This window comes from Octopus sinensis, linkage group LG18, assembly GCF_006345805.1.
Source record: "Octopus sinensis linkage group LG18, ASM634580v1, whole genome shotgun sequence".
Classification (NCBI taxonomy): domain Eukaryota; kingdom Metazoa; phylum Mollusca; class Cephalopoda; order Octopoda; family Octopodidae; genus Octopus; species Octopus sinensis.
The window spans coordinates 12,340,810-12,362,955 of NC_043014.1; the positions used below are offsets into that span (position 1 = coordinate 12,340,810).

Consider the following 22,146-nt stretch of genomic DNA (forward strand, 5'->3'; position numbering starts at 1 on the left):
TTAATATGCATTTTGTACAAGCGATGTGTAACATTGCTTACAAATTGATGTAGTGATAATAAATCTTTAATTTATTACAAAGCACTTATGTATTTATTATACATCCACGCATCCACTACACACTCCTAATGATCAGAATTATTAGTTCAAATGCATTTGAGCCCTCAGTTGAGGTATATGTCTCTCCTTTCTGTACCATCATCATCATCATCTACATTATTCTCAACTGACAGTGAGTTCAATAGCTTTCTTCAGCTTTCACTTGTTTCACCCAGTGAACTGCTGCCATGCTACAGCACCACCGTGAAAAGTTTAGTCAAATAAATCAACCCCAGTACATTTTTTTAAAGTCTGGTACTTATTCTATCAGTCACTTTTGCCAAACTGCTAAGTTATAGAGGTGTAAACAAACCAACACTGGTTGTCAAGTGGTGAGCAGGAAACGCACATACATCTAGCAGCAGCAGTAGCCATGGCGGCGGTGCCACCAGCACCATCATCTAACATCTGTTGTCCATGCTGGCATGGGTCGGATGGTTTGGCTAGAGCAAGCTGAGAAGCTGCACCAGACCCCAGTACATATAATAGGCTTCTATTTCCATCTACCAAATTCATTCACAAGGCATTGGTCAGCCCAAGGCTATATTAGAAGACACTTGCCCAAAATGCTGCAGAGTGGGACTGAACCCGGGACCATGTGGTTGCAATGTGAGCTTCTTAACCACAACCAAACATACAGTTATTTTGGGAATGTTTTTCTGGCATCAGGACAACACAGTGACAACAGGGGTTTTATGTTGTACATCCTCTTGGATGCAATGCTGTACACTTCTGTAAATATATAAATGTATGTTGTTGGTGACCAAACCACTAAATACAGGGGATGAACAACAGATATATCTCTACAAGGTTGCCCAGCCTGCCAGAATCTCCCTCAAACTACAACAAACTCTCTTACAAAAACAAAAACGGAAATGTTATCCTGAATGAATTACATGTAAAAATGCTGTACTTACCATTTCTGTCTTCTCTTGAATATTCTTCTCCAAATTTTCCAACTTATCTGTTAGAAAACTACATTCTTGAACTTTTTCTTTAAGTAGATTCTGAACATCAGTAGAGTCATTGTATACTCCAGAATTGTCTGTTAAAATACATACACACAAACATATAAAAATATATAGCATAAAGATTGCAATCTGCAGTTAAAAATTGATGCTATTTACAGAAACATACATCACTTTATATCGTACAACTAAAGGTAGATTTATGGAATAATCTTTAAAGAAAGCATACTTAGAAAATGTGCGCAAAATTTTATCAAAATACATGTTCTTTTGTTAATGTTTTTTCATCAAGTTACCAACATTGTCCTCAAATACCTCTTGCACCCTATGTGTGTGTGTGTATATATATATATATATATATATATATATATATATATCCCTTTTGTTACCATATTTATTTTGAGATGCTCTGTGTTTCTTTCTATTATTTTAAATATAACAAAGAATTTAGTAAAATTACTTAGTTATCATTAAGCTAGTGTTAGAAACATAAATTGTAACTAAGGTTTTGTGGAGGATTTTAATTCAAAACTTAGAGAATAAAACATTTGTACTACAGAACCAGAGCCGGTTTCAGCCTGGTTGGTAATGAAAGGGTTAAATATTATATTCAAGGGCGGACTATACTCGAAGATTTACGGTACTTAGTTCCCACACAAAAGGGTTACACCATCATTTGGTTGCAGTTTATAGCAAGTCAAGAAACTATGTAGGTGCATGCTCTGAGAAGCATGGTGCCTTGCTGTACTTAAGAAGACCTGTACTCTGCAGCAGGAGTGTTAAGACTGGGCCCTCTGGTGGTGTGTAAAGCACTTGTTGCAGTGCTGCATAAAAGCACCCGTGTGGCACCATGTAAAAGCACTTATGCAGTGCCACATAAAAGTACCTGTGTTGTGCTACATAAAAGTGCCCATGTAATAACATGTAAAAGCACCCAGCACATTCTGTAAAGTGGATGGTGCCAGCCCCCTCGCCCCAACTGGCTTCTGTGCCAGTGGCATGTAAAAAGCACCATCTGAACGTGGCCAATGCCAGCACCACCTTGACTGGCTCCCATGCCGGTGGCACGTAAAAAGCACCCACTACACTCTCGGGGTGGTTGGTGTAAGGAAGGGCATTCAGCTGTAGAAACATTGCCAGATCAGACTGGTGCCTGGTGCAGCCTCCTGGCTTTCCAGACCCCAGTCAAACCATCCAACCTATGCCAGCATGGAAGGGCACCCAGCCAAATCAGAATGGAGTCTGGTGCATCTCCTCATCTTGCCAGCTCTGATCAAACCATACAATCCATGCCAGCATGGACAACGGATATTTGATGATGGTGATGAAAAGGGAACACAATGGTATTGCTGAACCCTAGGCCAATGACCAAGAAGTCAGTTGCTCTCAACACCCAAATCTCTTCCACTCTCTATTTTAGTTAAAAACAATGGAAAGAAAACGTATAAAAATAAGATCAAAAAAGGTAAAAAAATGATTCCTTACTCGGTTTTTGGATGGTTGAATTATTTGAGATCTCTTCTTTTATTTCACTAGATTCTTTGTTCATTGATTCATTATTAGATCCAGGTGTCACATGCAACTAAAAAGAATTAAAAAGAAAAGGGTAAAAAAAAATCCCACCAAAATCAAAGAGAAAAATGCTTTTCATAATAGGAACCCTTAACCCTTTAGTGTTCAGATTATTCTGTCAAATGTGATGTTTGTATATTCAAAATGGTTTGAATTAATCATGCATTATCTTGTAGTTTAGAGATTTCAGTGATGTGATTTGGCGAAGTTTCGGTTGTCGTAGCACATGTTTCCGTCGATTTCCGTAAAAAACTTTTATTTTTTTACATATGGCTTTGCGGGAATATTTGAAGTAATGAGAGCGAAAGAGACTAAGAGGAAGCGATTTTATGACGAGGGAATTTCTTTTTGAAGTCCCCGTGTGTGTGTTTGATGGGGTGTGGGAGACAGACAGTATGTTGTGTAAGTGAAGTGCTTCTGTTAGTGTGTGCGAAGAGACAGAGAGAGTAATGTGTGAAAGAGAGAGATAACTGAAATTTTTTACTCGGTGTATGTGTATATGTATGTCTGCATGTATGTGTGTGTGTATGTATCTATGTATGTGTGTGTGTATGTATCTATGTATGTGTGTGTGTGTATGTATGTATGTATGTATGTATGGCCGATTCAGTGTTTACATTTTTTACGGAAATCGATGGAAACGTGTGCTACGACAAACGAAACATCGCCTGTGATTTTTTTTAGGTAGGGCTGAGGTGAGAGGCGAGATTTGGTCAGTTTCAATATAAAACAGGTTAAATATTTTGGCCAGATATGGCCGGTTTGAATGCTAAAGGGTTAAACAATGGACATCATCCATTTTTTATGTATCTATGCATGCATGTATACCCACACACACATCGTCATTTAACGTCTGTTTTCCATGCTGGCATAGGTTGGATGGTTCGACTGGGGTCTGGAAAGCCAGGAGGCTGCACCAGGCACCAGTCTGATCTGGCAATGTTTCTACAGCTGGATGCCCTTCCTTACACCAACCACCCCGAGAGTGTAGTGGGTGTTTTTTACTTGCCACCGGCATGGGAGCCAGTCAAGGTGGTGCTGGCATTGGCCGCGTTCAGATGGTGCTTTTTACACGCCACTGGCACAGAAGCCAGTTGGGGCGAGGGGGCTGGCATCAGCCACGTTCAGATGGTGCTTTTTACGTGCCACCGGCATGAGGACCACAACAACAATTTCCATTTGGTTGTAATTTGATTTCATTTTGATGTTGATGTACTTGACTCAATAGGTCTCCTCAAGCACAGCATGTTGCTCTACGATCCAAGGGTACTTTTTAAGTTGGCTGGTTATGCGACATTGGTGTAGGTAACAGCTGTGATCTCAATTTATTTGCCGGGTCTTCTCAGTCACAGTACCCCCACAATCAACATTACAAAATTCCACTCATAAGGCTTCAGTAAACGGTTTTGTAGCCTCAGATAACTAATGTAAGTAATATCTTGTGAGCAAAATTTTGGAACCATAAGTTGTGTAGAAGCTCACAATGTGTGTATATTAAATTGAAATCGAAATCAAATCGATGACTGGCACCTGTGCTAGTGGAGCGTTAAGAGCACTATCCAAGCGTGATCGTTGCTGGAGCAGCTAATTGGCTTCCATACGGGTGGCATGTAAAAAGCATCACCTTACTGGCACTTGTGCCGATGGCATGTGAATAAAACATTCAAGCGAGGTCATTGCCAGTGCCGCTGGACTGGCTCCTGTGCAGGTGGCATGTAAAAAACACCATTTGAGCTTGGCCACTGCCAGTACCACCTAACTGGCCCTCGTGCCAGTGGCACATAAAAGCACCCACTACACTCTCAGAATGGTTGGCGTTAGGAAGGGCATCCAGCTGTAGAAACTCTGCCAGATCTGATTGGAGCCTGGTGCAGCCATCTGGTTTGCCAGTCCTCAGTCAAATCGTCCAACTCATGCTAGCATGGAAAGCAGACGTTAAACGATGATGATGATGATGATATACAAATATATGTGTCATCATCATCATCATCATCATTTAGCGTCCGTTTTCCATGCTAGCATGGGTTGGACGGTTCTACTGGGGTCTGTGAAGCCAGAAGGCTTCATCAGGCCCAGTCAAATCTGGCAGTGTTTCTACGGCTGGATGCCCTTCCTAACGCCAACCACTCCGTGAGTGTAGTGGGTGCTTTTTACGTGCCACCCGCACTGGTGCCAGACAGAGCTGGCAAACGGCCACGAACGGATGGTGCTTTTTATGTGCCACCAGCACGAGGGCCAGGCGAGGCTGGCAACGGACACGAAACGGGGCAGTGCTGGCAACGGTCGCGAAACGGAAAGTTCTTTTACATGCCACCGGCACTGGTAACACATCTGCAATTTCCATTGATCGATTTCCATTGATCGATTTCGATTCTGATCCTCACTTGCCTCAATGGGTCTTCACAAGCAGAGTTTCGACATGCCACCGGCACTGGTAGCACATCCGCAATTTCCATTGATCGATTTCGATTCTGATCCTCACTTGCCTCAACACGTCTTCACAAGTAGAGTTTTGTGTCCCAAGAAGGGAAGGTATGCATACGTAGGCTGGCTCCATCCCATGTAGAAGGCCACGGGTTGTGGACTCACTTGTCCTGCCAGGTCTTCTCGCGCACAGCACACTTCCAGAGGTCTCGGTCTCTAGTCATTTCCTCAGTGAGACCTAAAGTTCGAAGGTCGTGCTTCACCACCTCGTCCCAGGTTTTCCTGGGTCTGCCTCTTCCACAGGTTCCCTCAACCGCTAGGGTGTGGCACTTTTTCACACAACTATCTTCATCCATTCTCACCACATGACCATACCAGCGCAAACGTCTCTCTTGCACACCACAACTGATGCTTCTTAGGTCCAGCTTTTCTCTCAAGGTACTTACACTCTGCCGAGTGTGAGTACCGGCATTACACATCCATCGGAGCATACTGGCTTCATTTCTAGCGAGCTTACGCATATCCTCAGCAGTCACGGCCCATGTTTCACTGCCATGTAGCATGCTGTTCGTACACACGCATCATACAGTCTGCCTTTCACTCTATGCGAGAGGCCTTTTGTCACCAGCAGAGGTATGTGTATTGGTGTAAAAATTTTATAATCAACTGATAGTCTTAAAGGCATTGGTCTTTAATGCTTCCGTGTTAAAACTGGCCATATACACTCCAAATATTCTACCTGTCATATTCAAACTGGCTGGATCTCACCTCTCACACCTACCTTATAATGACATTCTAAAAATAAAACAATCACATCGTCAAAATATCAAGGCTACAAAATAATGCATGATTAATTCAAGACAGTGTGAATAAATAAGCATTGAGCTGAAGTAATCTAAATGCTAAAGAATTAAGTATTTTTTTTAATTGATTGTACCGGTGGCACGTAAAAAGCACCCACTACACTCATGGAGTGGTTGGCGTTAGGAAGGGCATCCAGCCGTAGAAACATTGCCAGATCAGACTGGGCCTGGTGCAGCCTTCTGGCTTCACAGACCCCAGTTGAACCGTCCAACCCATGCTAGCATGGAAAGCGGACGCTAAACGATGATGATGATGATGTACTGAACTTAGCACTCATTTCAGTTTAGTGTGGAACTAAACTAGATGAAAGTATGGCATTTAAGTATGTGTATGAATGAAGCAAGCAAATTTTTTCAATTGATTATTAAGATACAGAACAAGGGCAGAAAAGTTGATGGAGAAGTCAAAATTGAATTATCAAATTTTAAAAAAAAATTTTTAATTGGAAAAATCAAATGTAAATACCTGATCTTTTTTTGTCAGTTGAGACTGTAGACATAATGCTTGATGTCGAAGTTCTTCAATTTCTAAGTCTTTGTCCTTAATTTCATTATATTTCTTTGCAATGTCACTCTTCAGCTCTAACAATGAGCCTTGAAGACTGGAATATTTCTGAAGAATAGTATCCAATTCATTGGACTGACATTCATAGAGTTGACACTTCTCTTCCAATTCCTTCTTGAGATCCGACTGTATACCAGAATGAGTTATTTCTAATGACTTGAGGTTTTCAGAAAGAGAGTTATATTCTTGGGTCTTAACCATAAGCTGCTTTTCCAAATCATTAATTTGATTTTCTTTGTCTTGTTTGAAAGCAGCTAATTCATTGGTCAGCTCAATTTGTTCTTTACGTTTTTGTTCAAGCTCACATGCAAAGTGCTTCTCAGTTTTCATTTCCCCAGCTTGAAGCTCAGACAATTCTCTGGAATGTGCTAAACATTCTTCTGACTTCTCAGACAATTTCTCCTTTAGTTTCTTCACCATTTTACTCTCCTCCATCTTTCTTTCTTTAAGTTGAGATAATTCTTGAGAAAGAGCTAAGCACTCTTGTGATTTCTCAGACAATTTCTCTTCTAGTTCTTTCACCATTTCACTTTCCTCAATCTTTCTTTCTTTAAGTTCAGACAATTCTCTGGAATGTGCTAAACATTCTTCTGACTTTTCAGACAACTTCTCTTCTAGTTCCTTTACTGTTACACTCTCCACCATTTTCTCTTCCTTAAGATCAGACAATACTTTCATAAGCGCTAAACATTCTTGTGATTTGTCATTGAATTTTTCTTCTAGTTCTTTCACCATTTCACTCTCCTCCATCTTTCTTTCTTTAAGTTGAGATAATTCTTGAGAAAGAGCTAAGCACTCTTGTGATTTCTCAGACATTTTCTCTTCTAGTTCTTTCACCATTTCACTTTCTTCAATCTTTCTTTCTTTAAGTTCAGACAATTCTCTGGAATGTGCTAAGCACTCTTGTGATTTCTCAGACAATTTCTCTTCTAGTTCTTTCACCATTTCACTTTCTTCAATCTTTCTTTCTTTAAGTTCAGACAATTCTCTGGAATGTGCTGAACATTCTTGCGATTTTTCAGACAATTTCTCTTCTAGTTCCTTTACTGTTACACTCTCCTCCATTTTCCCTTCCTTAAGTTCAGACAATACTTTGGTCAGCGCTAAACATTCTTGCGATTTGTCAGACAATTTCTCTTCTAATTTTTTCACCATTTCACTTTCTTCAATCTTTCTTTCTTTAAGTTCAGACAATTCTCTGGAATGTGCTAAGCACTCTTGTGATTTCTCAGACAATTTCTCTTCTAGTTCTTTCACCATTTCACTTTCTTCAATCTTTCTTTCTTTAAGTTCAGACAATTCTCTGGAATGTGCTAAGCACTCTTGTGATTTTTCAGACAATTTCTCTTCTAGTTCCTTTACTGTTACACTCTCCTCCATTTTTCCATCCTTAAGTTCAGACAGTACTTTGGTCAGCGTTAAACATTCTTGCGATTTGTCAGACAATTTCTCTTCTAGTTCTTTCACCATTTCACTTTCTTCAATCTTTCTTTCTTTAAGTTCAGACAATTCTCTGGAATGTGCTAAGCACTCTTGTGATTTTTCAGACAATTTCTCTTCTAGTTCCTTTACTGTTACACTCTCCTCTATTTTCCCATCCTTAAGTTCAGACAATACTTTGGTCAGCGCTAAACATTCTTGCGATTTGTCAGACAATTTCTCTTCTAGTTCTTTCACCATTTCACTTTCTTCAATCTTTCTTTCTTTAAGTTCAGACAATTCTCTGGAATGTGTTAAGCACTCTTGTGATTTCTCAGACAATTCTCTTCTAGTTCTTTACTGTTCACTCTTCTTCATCTTTCCTTTCTTAAGTTCAGACAATACTCTGGAAGTGCTAAGCATCTTGTGATTTTTGCACACTACATTTCACCATTTTCTCTTCTAGTTCTTACTGTTACACTCTCCTTATTTTCATCCTTAAGTTCAGACAATACTTTGGTCATGTGCTAAACACTCTTGCGATTTCTCAGACAATTTCTCTTCTAGTTCTTTCACCATTTCACTTTCTTCAATCTTTCTTTCTTTAAGTTCAGACAATTCTCTGGAATGTGCTGAACATTCTGCGATTTTTCAGACAATTTCTCTTCTAGTTCCTTTACTGTTACACTCTCCTCCATTTTCCCATCCTTAAGTTCAGACAATACTTTGGTCAGCGCTAAACATTCTTGCGATTTGTCAGACAATTTCTCTTCTAGTTCTTTCACCATTTCACTTTCTTCAATCTTTCTTTCTTTAAGTTCAGACAATTCCCTGGAATGTGCTAAACATTCTTCTGACTTTTCAGACAACTTCTCTTCTAGTTCCTTTACTGTTACACTCTCCACCATTTTCTCTTCCTTAAGTTCAGACAATACTTTCATAAGCGCTAAACATTCTTGTGATTTGTCATTGAATTTTTCTTCTAGTTCTTTCACTATTTTACTCTCCTCCATCTTTCTTTCTTTAAGTTGAGATAATTCTTGAGAAAGAGCTAAGCACTCTTGTGATTTCTCTTCTAGTTCTTTCACCATTTCACTTTCCTCCATCTTTCTTTCTTTAAGTTGAGATAATTCTTGAGAAAGAGCTAAGCACTCTTGTGATTTCTCTTCTAGTTCTTTCACCATTTCACTTCCTCCATCTTTCTTTCTTTAAGTTGAGATAATTCTTGAGAAAGAGCTAAGCACTCTTGTGATTTCTCTTCTAGTTCTTTCACCATTTCACTTTCCTCAATCTTTCTTTCTTTAAGTTCAGACAATTCTTGAGAAAGAGCAGAGCATTCTTCTGACTTTTCAGACAATTTCTTTTCTAGCTCTTTCACTATTTCACTCAACTCTCTTTTTCCATCCTTAAGTTCAGACAATTCTTTGGAAAGAACTGAACATTCTTCTGACTTGTCCGACAATTTCACTTCTGGTTCCTTTACTGTTACACTCTCCTCCATTTTCCCTTCCTTAAGTTCAGACAATACTTTGGTAAGCGCTAAACATTCTTGTGATTTCTCAGACAATTTCTCTTCTAGTTCTTTCACCATTTCACTTTCCTCAATCTTTCTTTCTTTAAGTTCAGACAATTCCCTGGAATGTGCTGAACATTCTTGCGATTTTTCAGACAATTTCACTTCTAGTTCCTTTACTGTTACACTCTCCTCCATTTTTCCATCCTTAAGTTCAGACAATTCTTTGAAAAGAGCTGAACATTCTTCTGACTTTTCAGACAATTTCTCTTCTAGTTCCTTCACTGTTATACTCTCCTCCATATTTTTTTGTTTAAGCTCCGACAATACTTTGCTAAGCGCTAAACATTCTTGTGATTTCTCAGACAATTCCTCTTCCAGTTCTTTTACTGTCTTGTTCAGCTCTATATTTCTACCTTCAAGCTCAGAGAATTCTCTGGAATGCACTAAACATTCTTGTGATTTAGCAGATAACTTTTCTTCAATTTCTTTTAATCTTCATCCATCTCACTTTCTTTAATTTCAGGAAGCTCTGTTACTCTTTCATTATCATCCATCTTTCTTTCTTTCAGTAAAGACAATTCTTTGGAGAGAAATAAGCACTCTTGTGATTTGGCAGAAAGGTTCTCTTCAAGTTCCTTTATCATTTCACTATCCTGTGCCCTAAGATCAAGTTCTGCAGCTAAATTATGGCATTCATCAACCTTGGATTGCAGTTCTTTTTGACAAACATTCAATTTACTGTCAAGACTGATAAAACCAGCATTCTCAGCAGTAAGTCTCTCTAATGAGTCTTTCAAATTAGAATTATCTCTCTTCAGTTCATTAATGTAAGTCAGTTTTGATTTTAATTCTTTTCTGAGTTCTATAATGTCATCTTCATTGATGTCAAAAGAATTTGGTTGTATATTATCAATATATCCTGAATGAGATAAATTTAGCTCTAGTCCATCACAAATTTCTTGTTTGGCAGATTGAAGATTTACATCAGCAGAAAACAGCTGTTCTTCTTGCTCTGCATCTAATATATTAAAATCTCTTATTTCTTTCTCCAAAGCGGCAAAATTTTGGATCTTAGATTCCGACGATTCAAATAGTAATTTATGTTTCTCTTTCAGATCATTCAACTCTTTCGTTTTATGAGAAAGTTCACTTTTCAACAAGATAATATCTGCCTTCTCTTTACTCTCACCCTCTGATCTTCCAATTTCTTCAACAAGTACATCATATTCTAGAGCTTTGGATTCTAATCTTTGTAAAGAACATTGCAAGGCTTCTATTTCCTTATCTTTTTGTGTTTTATAATCAGAGAATTTTGACTTCATTTCGCTTAATTGTTCAACCAAATCTTCACATTGTTGTCTTTTAGCCTCTAATTCTGCTTTGTTTGAAAGCAACTCTCCTTTCAGGTAGTCATATTCTTGTTTGTCAAGTGTACAGTCTCTTGCCAATGAATTTAACTGATGCAAATTATTCTGTATCTGTAGATTCTCATCTTCAACAAGCTCTCCACTTCCATGTTTGAGCCTTTCTAGCTCAGAATCAGATTCATTGGAATTCTGTTGACTAACAATAATAGGGTTGGACCTCACTTCACTTACACTTTCAAAGGATTCTAATTTAATTTTGAGTGATGAACATTCTTTAGTTTTAATTTCAACTTCTTTTTTCAGAGAATTAATTTCATCCTTCAAAGAATGACATTCTTGAATTTTCTTATCTAGACTTGTTTGGCATTCAAGAAGCTGACTTTTGGATGCTAAGTCAGAAATATCACTTGAGTCATAATCTTCAAGAGACGTAATTAGGACATCAGAATCATCCTTATCATTATCTTTCAAGTTAACTTGATGAACAATTGAAACGGATTTCCATTGACTCCTATCAGCAGAGTTTAAGCTCATAGATTTTCTGATGCTGGTATCTAACTGTTCGATTTGTGAAAGATCTACATCTTTTTGAGCTAGTAAGTGTTCTCTGGTTTCTTTCAAAGATTTTTTCATTTCTAAAACAACAAGATGAGCAATCTCCACATTTTCTTGCAATTTTGTACATTCTTCACCTTTTATTGCAAGTTCAAGTGCAATTTTCTCCTTTTCTCTAATTGTTGCTGCTAATTGTTCTTGAAGTTCAGAAAGAACATCATTGTTATCTTCTGGTGTTTTACTTTCTTCAGAAGTACTTAATTCAGGAATTTTATCATCTAATTGCACTTGCTGATCCACTGATGCTCTTGATAAATATGTTAGTTCTTCTGCTTTGAGTTTTAGTTTGTAGTTCAATTTTTCATTATCTTGCATAACTTTATTAAGTTGTGTCTTCAAGTCGATGTATTCTTTATGCTCAAAAACAGGCGTTTTGTCCTGAACAAGTTGATTAAGTTTGTCATTTTCTGCAATCAATTTATTAAGTTCTAGTTTTTGTTCATTATTTTCCGATGATAAGAAAGTTATTTCTTCAGATTTAGATAAGATTTGCTCTTTTGCCAATTGAAGATCATGAGACAGTTTCTGAACCTGGCTTTCCAAAATTTGGACTTGGGACTCCAAATTAAATATTTGATCATTAAGCAGGTTATAGTCTGCTATACGTGCAGATCGTGAAGCTGAACGACTAGTGATGTTGCTTAGATTCAGTAACGGCCTATCTCCAGAATTACTACAACAGCTAGTATCTAACAAACTAGATCTTTGTGCATGCTGAAGCTCTTCTTCAAGGCTCTTCACACGTTCTTGACTATTTTGCAGTTTAGACAGCAAGTACATATTTTCAATTTCTGTACTTTGCACTTTTTGCATCAGATCTGTTTTTGAGTCAATGAAAGCTTTCACTTCTCTGTCATGATTCGTTTTTTCTTCTTTCAGCCTTTGTCTCTCCTTTTCAATCTTTTCCTCTTCCACCTGTAAGAACAAAGAAATACTTCTGTAGTGATGCTATTTTGGAAGTTTTCAGCACGCATGCACAGAGTTGGATTACTTCCGGTAGGCCGCCGGAAGTTCCCTCATGCGCAGAGAACTGCGAACAGAAAGTTTTCCCGCTAGATCAGTCTTTTTGAAGCTGCAGCCCTATCAAGTGGACACAACTAAACCTTCTCTCAAGGAAAACCTAACACGTAGAAAAGCCCCCTTCTACGAGGGAACGAAGACAGCATTTTGGCTCACACAAGTTAACTGTTGTGAATAGTTTTATGGACTTGGCTACCGGTTCGCCCCGAAGAAAATATATGTGCATATATTTTATTTGCGAATCCAGACAAAAATAAAGTATTATTTATTGCTGTTGAAGATAGTCGAAGCTTTGGTTTTCCTTTCAACACAATTGAATGTAACAGGATTAGACCGACACTCCTCAAGTGTTCCTGAGACCTTCATCCTGTTACACTTTCAATAGGATTCGTGTCACAGATAATTTTCCTATAATTACATTGTATTCTGCGATGAAAGGTTTGACTATTTCTGTACATTCACTCACACTTCATAACATAATTAGCAAAGAAAATAATCTTAATTCTCAACAGCCCCATTCATCTAATAATAAACAGGCATCATGTAAGCAATTGGGGGAAGTGGAAGTGTGTGGGAAAATATATACTTTCTTACTCTTTTACTTGTTTCAGTCATTTTGATTGATTGTGGCCATGCTGCAGTGCTGCCTGGACTTATTCTTTGTAAGCCTGGTACTTATTCTATTGGTCTCCTTTGCTGAACTGCTAAGTTACGGGGATGTAAACACACCAAGATGGTAGTAATGTGATGGTGGAAGGACAAACACATAACTATATATATATATATATATATATATATATATACAAATAAATAACAGGCTTCTTTCAGTTTCCGTCTAGCAAATCCACCCACAATGCAGGGGAAGATGTAGATGAAGAGTTACAAGTGGTTCAAGGAGTTCAGAGGGCGACAAATGGAGCAGATGAATATGAAGGAGTAAGGGAAACTGAGCTTGCATAATTTCTGAAACCCTAGTGGAAGATGAGAGGAGTCTGAACAAATGCAGACACAACCTTTCAGAATAGAGTTTGAGCAAAGAATGTAGCCTCAATGGTGCAGATGGATTATGGATACAGGCTGAGAAATCTGTGGCTTGGAGAGGAATAGGACATAGAGTTTGTGTGAGCGTGAGGTGATGTGTGGTATTTAGGTTGCAACAAAGTCCATGGACATCAAAGAAGTAGGAAAATTGTTCACAAGATTCAGTGTTGGTTTCTGACATCTTGGGGAAAATGCCAAGGATGAAAGTTTCTCAAAAAATCATGAGAATGCTCAGCCAAAAGAATGCTTGCGACAGAGTGGATTCTGACAAAGGTGCCCATGGGTCAAAGTGGTAGTGCTAAAAAGAGTGATATAATGGAATCTATTGTTCAGAAAAGGAAGAGAAAAAAAGGGAGAGAAAGAGATCCTGTTGGCAATTAGTGGCTGATGCTAACTGAAAGTGATCTACAGAATCTGTTTATAGATTCAGTTGAAGAAGTTCAAAAGAGAAAAAAACATTTTGATATTTCGTTGCACCTCTCAAATCCACGCAGAAAAGATATTTCATCTTTAACCCTTTAGTATTTAAACCGGCCATATCCGGCCAAAATATTCTATGTATTTTATGTTCAAACTAGTCAGATATGGTCATTCATAGCTACCTTATTGTGTCATTTTAAAAATAAACAATCACATCATTGAAATCTCGAAGCCATGAAATGATGCAAGATTAATTTTACATGGTGTGAATACATAAGCTTTACATTTGACAGAATAATCTGAATGCTAAAGGGTTAACAATTAGGTTTATAATATTCAAAATTGCCATCTTATAAGCCTAGTTAAGTTGGTGTACAGCACCAAGATGTGGTGCAGAGCTTTCTAATAGGAATATCTAAAATAGGCATAGGCATGGATATGTGGTAAGAAGCCCGTTTCCCAGCCACATGGTTCTGGGTTCAATCCCAGTGTGTGGCCCCTTGGGCAAGTGTCTTCTGCTATAGTCTCGAGTTGACTAAAGCCTTGTGAGTAGATTTGGGAAATGGAAACTGAAAGAAGCCTGTTGTATATATGTGTGTGTGTGTGTGTGTGTTTGTCCCCCCCCCCCCATCACTGCTTGACAACCAGTGTTGGTGTGTTTAAAACAGACTGATAGAATAAGTACAGTAATTAAAAATAAGTCCTGGGGTCGATTTTTTTGGTTAAAACTCTCCAAGGGTGTGCTCCAGCATGGTCACAGTCAAATGGCTGAAACAAGTAAAAGAATTAAAGAATAAGAATAAAATAGAGACGAATAAGTGGAGGCAAGTGGCTTAGTGGTTAGGGTGTTGAACTCATGGTCATAAGATTTTGGTTTCAATTCTGGGACCAGGCGGTGTGTTGTGTTCTTGAGCAAAACACATCACTTCATGTTACTCCAGTCCACTCAGCTGGCAAAAGCATGTCATCTTGTAAAGGACTAGTGCCGCATCCAGGAAGGAATATACACATCACAGTAACTGGGAAACTAGCCTTATGAATCTATATGACTCAGGAAGGAACTTTAAACCCCACAACCCAACCCTTTTTTTTCTCTTCTCTGTCTCTCGCTGGGTAACCAGGTAGCTCCTCTATAGCAAGACACCTGTATCTATCTCTCAGTCACACTAACCTTTTATCCTCTGACACAAGTCCCCTCTTTAAATGCCCCTACCCTCCCCAAAATTCCTTGTCTTGCAAGTTACTTGGTGACCCTGCCAGTGCTGGTGCCATGTTAGAAGCATCCAGTCCACTCTGTAAAGTGATTAGCATTTAGAAGGGCATCCAGTCGTAAAAACTCTGTCAAAACAGACACAGTATCCTGAGGTAGTCTTCTACCTGGCTGGCCCCTGTCAACCGTCCTACTTATACATGTGTAAGAGTTAGCACTTCCTTCTCTAAGCCTAGATTCGAAATCAAATCCAAGAATCATCGGTCGTCAAAAACCAATGCATGTATAGGCGCGAAATTTAAAGATCCTTTGTTCTGTCAAAAACTGATTGATCATCTCCCTTTGACCTGCGACCTCAGCCATGTCAGGCGAAGTTCAACTGTACAAGCGCTGACCTACTTAAGTGGTGGCTCTGTTGCAGTATGTCTATCTTTCTAGCTGTTTGAAATATTATAAATACAAGGGAAAAACAGAGAAAGAAACACAATCGGAGCTGACACACCAGCAGACACCCCACGTTTTGGAGACGACAGAGAAAATGCCTACAGGCTACTGTTTCGAATGATTCACGCACACACCCACACACACAAACATATTCATCTTTATTATGTGCTCTATGCAAGCAATGTGTAGCATTTGCTTACAATTGTATGTAGTGTATTTATAATCCATGTAAATAAATCCCTTTTTAATCATGAAACAATTTATGTATTTATTAATACACACACACATCCACTACATTTGGTGACCCCGTCAAACAAATTGCGCCTTCCCCGGAACCAGCTTCATCAACCACGTTGAAGAATTACAGCTTGCACATCACCCGGCAATGAAACACCTGAGAATTCCGACGAACACAATGGACCTCCCGGAACAGAATCCAGCGGCCAACATCATACCTCAGATCGACATGGCATTCCAAGCGGCAATTTCTTTGAAAATTCCACCATTCTGGACCCACGACCCTGCATTATGGTTTTACCATATAGAGGCACAGTTTTCCTCTCACAGAATACTGAGCAATGCGTCTCGACTTTCGCATGTTATCGGTTCTCTGTCGCCAGAAATAACAAACGTTGTCCGTGATCTTATCATGGCACCACCCGGTTCTGTGTCGTACGACACTTTTAAAACCACGCTGATAAACAGAACCTCCGAATCGCAACAGAAACGACTTCACCAGCTTCTGATATCGGAAGAATTGGGTGACAAAACGCCGTCCCAGCTTCTTTGTAGAATGAAGCAGCTTCTCGGAGATGAGAGCCTCCCAGAAAAAATTTTCAAGCAGCTTTTTCTCCAGCGTCTGCCCTCCAATACCCAGGTTGTTCTCGCTTCTACTAGAGAAAATACATCCATTGAAGAACTGGCGGATCTAGCTGACAAAATAGCCGAAGTACCGCACAAATATCCAACGGTATCGACGGTGACGCCAGCCGTTCCCAGTACCAATCCTTTCCGTGCACAAACCAGTTCTTCCGATTTTTCGGACTTGCGTGCATTAATGACACAGCAAGCTGCTCAAATACAGATCCTCACAACCCAAATACAGGCCCTAAAGCTTAGTCCCCAGCGTCGAAGCACCAGCCAATCGCGACGAGAGGCAGACGGTCCCGAAGCCCCAGTGCTACCCGCAATTCACATGACACGTGTTGGTACCACCGGACATTCGGAACACGGGCACAAAAATGTACGGTACCGTGCTCGTTTTCCTCACCCAGTTCGGGAAACGGCACAGCCAGGAATTGAACGCGACGGAAGTTCCTGGTTTGCACCCACACAGTCGCCTGTTTTTCGTTTGCGATCGGGTAACAGGCACGCTTTTCCTGGTTGACACCGTGCGGAAGTCAGCATCATCCCTGTCTCCAACACTTCTGGAAAAAGAAAAGAGACATCAGTCTGTCTTCAGGCAGTCAACCATTCACCCATTCCAACCTACGGTGAACAGTCCCTAACATTGAACTTAGGACTACGCCGCACATTTCAGTGGGTATTTGGCGTCGCTAAACTGCCGACCCCTATCTTAGGAGCCGATTTCCTGCATCATTTCGGTCTCCTGGTAGACATAAAGAACAGACAACTTGTTGACAGCACCACCAGGCTTACTGTGCGTGGTATAGCCGCTCGTATGGCCACAGTATTGCTTACAACAACGACTCGTCACAGTTCCATCCTGAAGGAATATCCGGACGTCGCTCGACCAGTATTCCACAACCAGCCGATCAAACACGACGTTACCCACCACATCAAAACCAGCGGTCCACCTGTTGCTGCAAGGCCCAGAAGGTTACCATCTGATCGTCTCCAGGCCGTCAAGCGGGAATTCCAGCACATGCTTGACCTCGGAATCATCCGCCCTTCCAGCAGCAACTGGTCCTCGCCGATACACTGCGTCCCAAAAAAATCATCGACCGATTGGCGGGTTTGCGGCGATTATCGATCGCTGAATAAAAGCACTATCAGTGATGCCTATCCGGTGCTTTTCTTCAAGACTTTTCGAGCTCGCTGCATGGAGCTCAAATCTTTTCCAAAATCGACCTTTGTGCGAGCATACAACCAAATCCCAGTGGAACCTGTGGACATCTCGAAGACAGCAGTTACTACGCCTTTCGGAATGTTTGAATTCCTGCGTATGCCTTTCGGTTTACGCAATGCAGCACAGACATTCCAAAGGTTTATCGACATAGTGACTAGAGGTTTGCCTTCGTCTATACCTACATAGACGACATACTCGTGGCCAGTAACTCGGACGAAGAACGTAACCAACACCATCACCTACTATTCAAACGCCTCCGTCAATTTGGTGTTGTTATCAACCCTACTAAATGTTTGTTCGGAGTTGCTTCCCTTCATTTTCTTGGGCACATCATCGATAAGAATGGAATTTGTCCCCTTCCCGAGAAAGTCATGGCCATCGTGGATTTTCCACCACCCACATCTCTCCGCAAATTAAGGGAATATCTCGGTCTAGCGAATTTCTATCGATGGTTCATACCCCACCTCGCTGAGATAGCGCAACCGCTCATGGATTTGCTACATCAGCGAACTTGCAAAATTGCAGATATAGCTCTGACCGAAGATCAACTCGCTTCTTTTGCTGCCCTGAAAAAAGCGTTATCTAACGCTACCATGTTGGTTTATCCAAAACCAGACGCCCCACGATGTTTACTCGTTGATGCATCCGATTCCGGAGTTAGAGGTGTACTACAGCAGCTTGTTGACGGTATATGGCAACCGTTGTCTTTCTTTTCTAAGCGGTTAAAACCCGCGGAAACCAAATACAGCACATTCAGTCGGAAATTATTAGCGGCATACCTAGCCGTTAAGCATTTCCGTCACATGCTAGAAGGTACCAATTTTGCCATATACACCGACCACAAGCCATTAGTATATGCATTTAACACCAAGCCGGATCGCCACTCGCTGAGAGAAATCCGCCACCTCGACTTCATATCGCAGTACACAACGGATATACGCCACATCAAAGGGACGACCAACTTAGCAGCCGATGCACTTTCACACGCGCAGATCAATGCTATCCACACCACGTCTACAATTGATCTGGCACGTATAGCAGCTGACCAGGAGAATGACGAAAAACTTCTAAAGCTCCAGAATTCGTCATCTCTGAAATTTCAGCATGTTCCGCTACCATCATCCACAGCCCATATTTGGTGTGATATCTCCACTGGTTACCAACGCCCTTATGTACCACAGAAACATCATCGAGAAGTTTTCTCCACTCTGCATTCTCTGTCACATCCTGGTATTCGCTCCACTCAAAAGCTGATATCGACCCGTTTTGTGTGGACCAGTATCAACAAGGATATCAGAGAATGGACCAAGTGCTGTGTTGCGTGCCAAAAAGCGAAAATCCACCGGCACATAAAATCATCAATCGGTTCATTTTCGCAAACCGACGCACGATTTCAGCACGTTCACATTGATATCGTCGGACCCCTGCCACCTTCGCAGAACTATTCGTATTTGCTTACCTGCGTAGATCATTTTTCGCGATGGCCCGAAGCCTGGCCCTTATCTGATATATCAGCAGAAACGGTCGCCAAAACGCTGATATCACAATGGGTTTCGCGTTTTGGCACACCCACAACAATCACCACCGACAGAGGACGTCAGTTCGATTCCCACCTTTTCACCGAGCTGACTCGTCTCCTCGGGTGTAAACACACCCGCACTACGGCTTACCACCCTGCAGCAAATGGCATGGTCGAATGCTTTCACCGCCAACTCAAGGCATCTATCAAAGCAGCTCTAGACAGTTCTCACTGGTTGGAACATCTCCCTCTCATCCTCCTTGGAATTCGATCCACGGTTAAGGAAGAACTGGGATATACTCCGGCTGAACTCGTTTATGGCACAGCACTCACCTTACCTGGGCAGATGATCGAACCTGTTTCACAAGGCTTTCCTGACCCACAACAATATGTGCACCGATTACGGACATCCATGTCGCAGTTATCACCTTCAGGCCCCAGACAACAGAACGTCGTTTCACGAGTCCCAAAAGATATCAACACTTGGACTCATGTTTTCGTGAGGAATGATGGGATACCATCTCAACTTCGCCCACCATATTCCGGGCCCTACAAGGTTATCAAAAGAGAACCCAAGTATTTCGTCCTCCATATTGGAGGCAAACGAAATACAGTCTCGATTGATCGTTTAAAAAAAGCTTTCATCGAGGAGGACTTACATTCAGTTCCCTCCTTTCCTCGAACAGACTCAACAACTCCAGCAAACACCACAGATTCTGCACAACCCCGACACACCAAATCGGGAAGAACAGTTCGATGGCCAGCAAGGTTTATGCAAGTTTTTCGGGTAGGTTCCGAACTTTTAACTTGTCCATCTTCCTAAATGAAATGCATACATCAACACATAACTCACATAACTGCATCACCCACATACAAACCCAGAGAAATCAAAGAACATTTATGTGCATAAAAAAAAAAAAAAAACGAAAACAAAAACGTTGTTCCACATCAACGAAAAACTGTCTGTATGAACATTTACGGAACATTTCACAATCGAACTTTGCCGATGAACATTTCTTTCATTTTTGCATGTTTTGCATGTTTTGCTTTCTTGTAAATATATTTTTGCTAACTGCATATTCACACACATTTACAAGTCATATTCTCATGTGTGCTATCACTCGATCTTTTTCGCCACTGAAAGACACCTTGCCTCTATTAGACCTCTAGTGGGTCAAGTAATCAATAGACGCACATCTCTTTCAACGTGCCAACATATTTCTGCCTGGGCACAAATACATATTGCCCACCATATAGCACACACAAACAGTAAACCTTTGCTTCATAATTTTATTGTTCATTTGTCTGTTACGATGTGTAAATTTTTTCTGCATACACACAAAAAATAACATTTCCAATATCGTTCGATCTCTGTGGCTTTCTCACTTTCTTCTCTAAGCCTAGATTCAAAATCGAATCCAAGAATTATCGGTCGTCAAATACCAATGCATGTATAGGCGCGAAATTTAAAGATCCTTTGTTCTGTCAAAAAGTGATTGATCATCTCCTTTGACCTGCGACCTCAGCCATGTCAAGCCAAGTTCAACTGGACAAGCGCTGACCTACTCAAGTGGTGGCTCTGTTGCAGTATGTCTATCTTTCTAGCTGTTTGAAATATAAATACAAGGGAAAAACAGAGAAAGAAACACAATCGGAACTGACACACCAGCAGACACCCCGCGTTTTGGAGACGACAGAGAAAATGCCTACAGGCTACTGTTTAGAATGATTCACGCACACACCCACACACACAAACATATTCATCTTTATTATGTGCTCTGTACAAGCAATGCGTAGCATTTGCTTACAATTGTATGTAGTGTATTTATAATCCATGTAAATAAATCCCTTTTTAATCATGAAACAACTTATGCATTTATTAATACACACACATATCCACTACACATGCATGGAAGACAAATGTTAAATGATAACGATAAATATGGCCGTTGCCACGTAAAAAGCACCATCCAATTGTGGCCGTTTACCAGCCTCGTCTGGCACCTGTGCAGGTGGCACATAAAAAGCACCCACTACACTCATGGAGTGGTTGGCGTTAGGAAGGGAATCCAGCTGTAGAAACACTGCCAGATCAGACTGGGCCTGGCACAGCCTTCTGGCTTCCCAGACCCAGTTGAACCGTCCAACCCATGCTAGCATGGAAAACGGACGTTAAACGATAATGATGATGATAAATAATAACCTATGGATATACATACACTCAATTTGATTCCATCGTTGACACACTGTAACTCCAACTCAAGGAATTCCTTGGTTTCATCGTGATCAGGGACAGAGAGGCGAGGTTTTTTAGTTGGGCTGTAAAGAAAGTTTATAAAACCAATTTTCAATGCAGTTTCACTACCACATACATCAAATACACCATTCTTCTAAAGAAGATGATAATATCTGCTTCATAATTTTCATAGTTCATGCATGCAAAGGAGAAGCAAGTACTGGCAATCCCACTGTATGGCACCTGGGACAAGTGTCTTCTGCTGTAGTCCTGGGACAACCACACACATACACACACACACACACAATGGGGTTCTTTTTGTTTCCGTCAATCAAATCCACTCACTGGTGGAGCGCTAAGAGCACCATCCAAGCGTGATCGTTGCCAGAGCAGCTGACTGGCTTCCATGCTGGTGGCACGTAAAAACCACCATTCGAGCGTGATCATTACCAGCATCACCTTACTGGCACTTGTGCTGGTGGCACGTGAAAAATAACATTCGAGCGAGGTTGTTGCCAGTGCCGCTGGACTGGATCCTGTTCAGGTGGCACGAAAAGCACAATTTGAGCATGGCCGTTGCCAGTACCGCCTGACTGGCCCTCATGCTGGTGGCACGTAAAAGCAGCCACTACACTCTCGGAGTGGTTGGCGTTAGGAAGGGCATCCAGCTGTAGAAACTCTCCTAGATCAAGATTGGAGCTTGGTGCAGCCATCTGGCTCACCGGTCCTCAGTCAAATCATCCAACCCATGCCAGCATG

The 22,146-nt window shown here is 40.7% G+C and overlaps 1 protein-coding gene across 1 annotated transcript in view; it reads right to left on the reverse strand.

Moving 5' to 3' along the window:
* Positions 1–22,146, reverse strand: part of LOC115221616 (kinesin-like protein KIN-7I) — an 87,893-nt gene that overhangs the window by 29,327 nt on the left and 36,420 nt on the right. Inside the window, 6 exon segments of the mRNA XM_036510717.1 lie at positions 1,017–1,144; positions 2,553–2,649; positions 6,393–6,893; positions 9,589–9,918; positions 9,921–12,323; positions 21,371–21,470. Of these exon segments, the coding sequence (XP_036366610.1) occupies positions 1,017–1,144; positions 2,553–2,649; positions 6,393–6,893; positions 9,589–9,918; positions 9,921–12,323; positions 21,371–21,470 (3,559 nt within the window).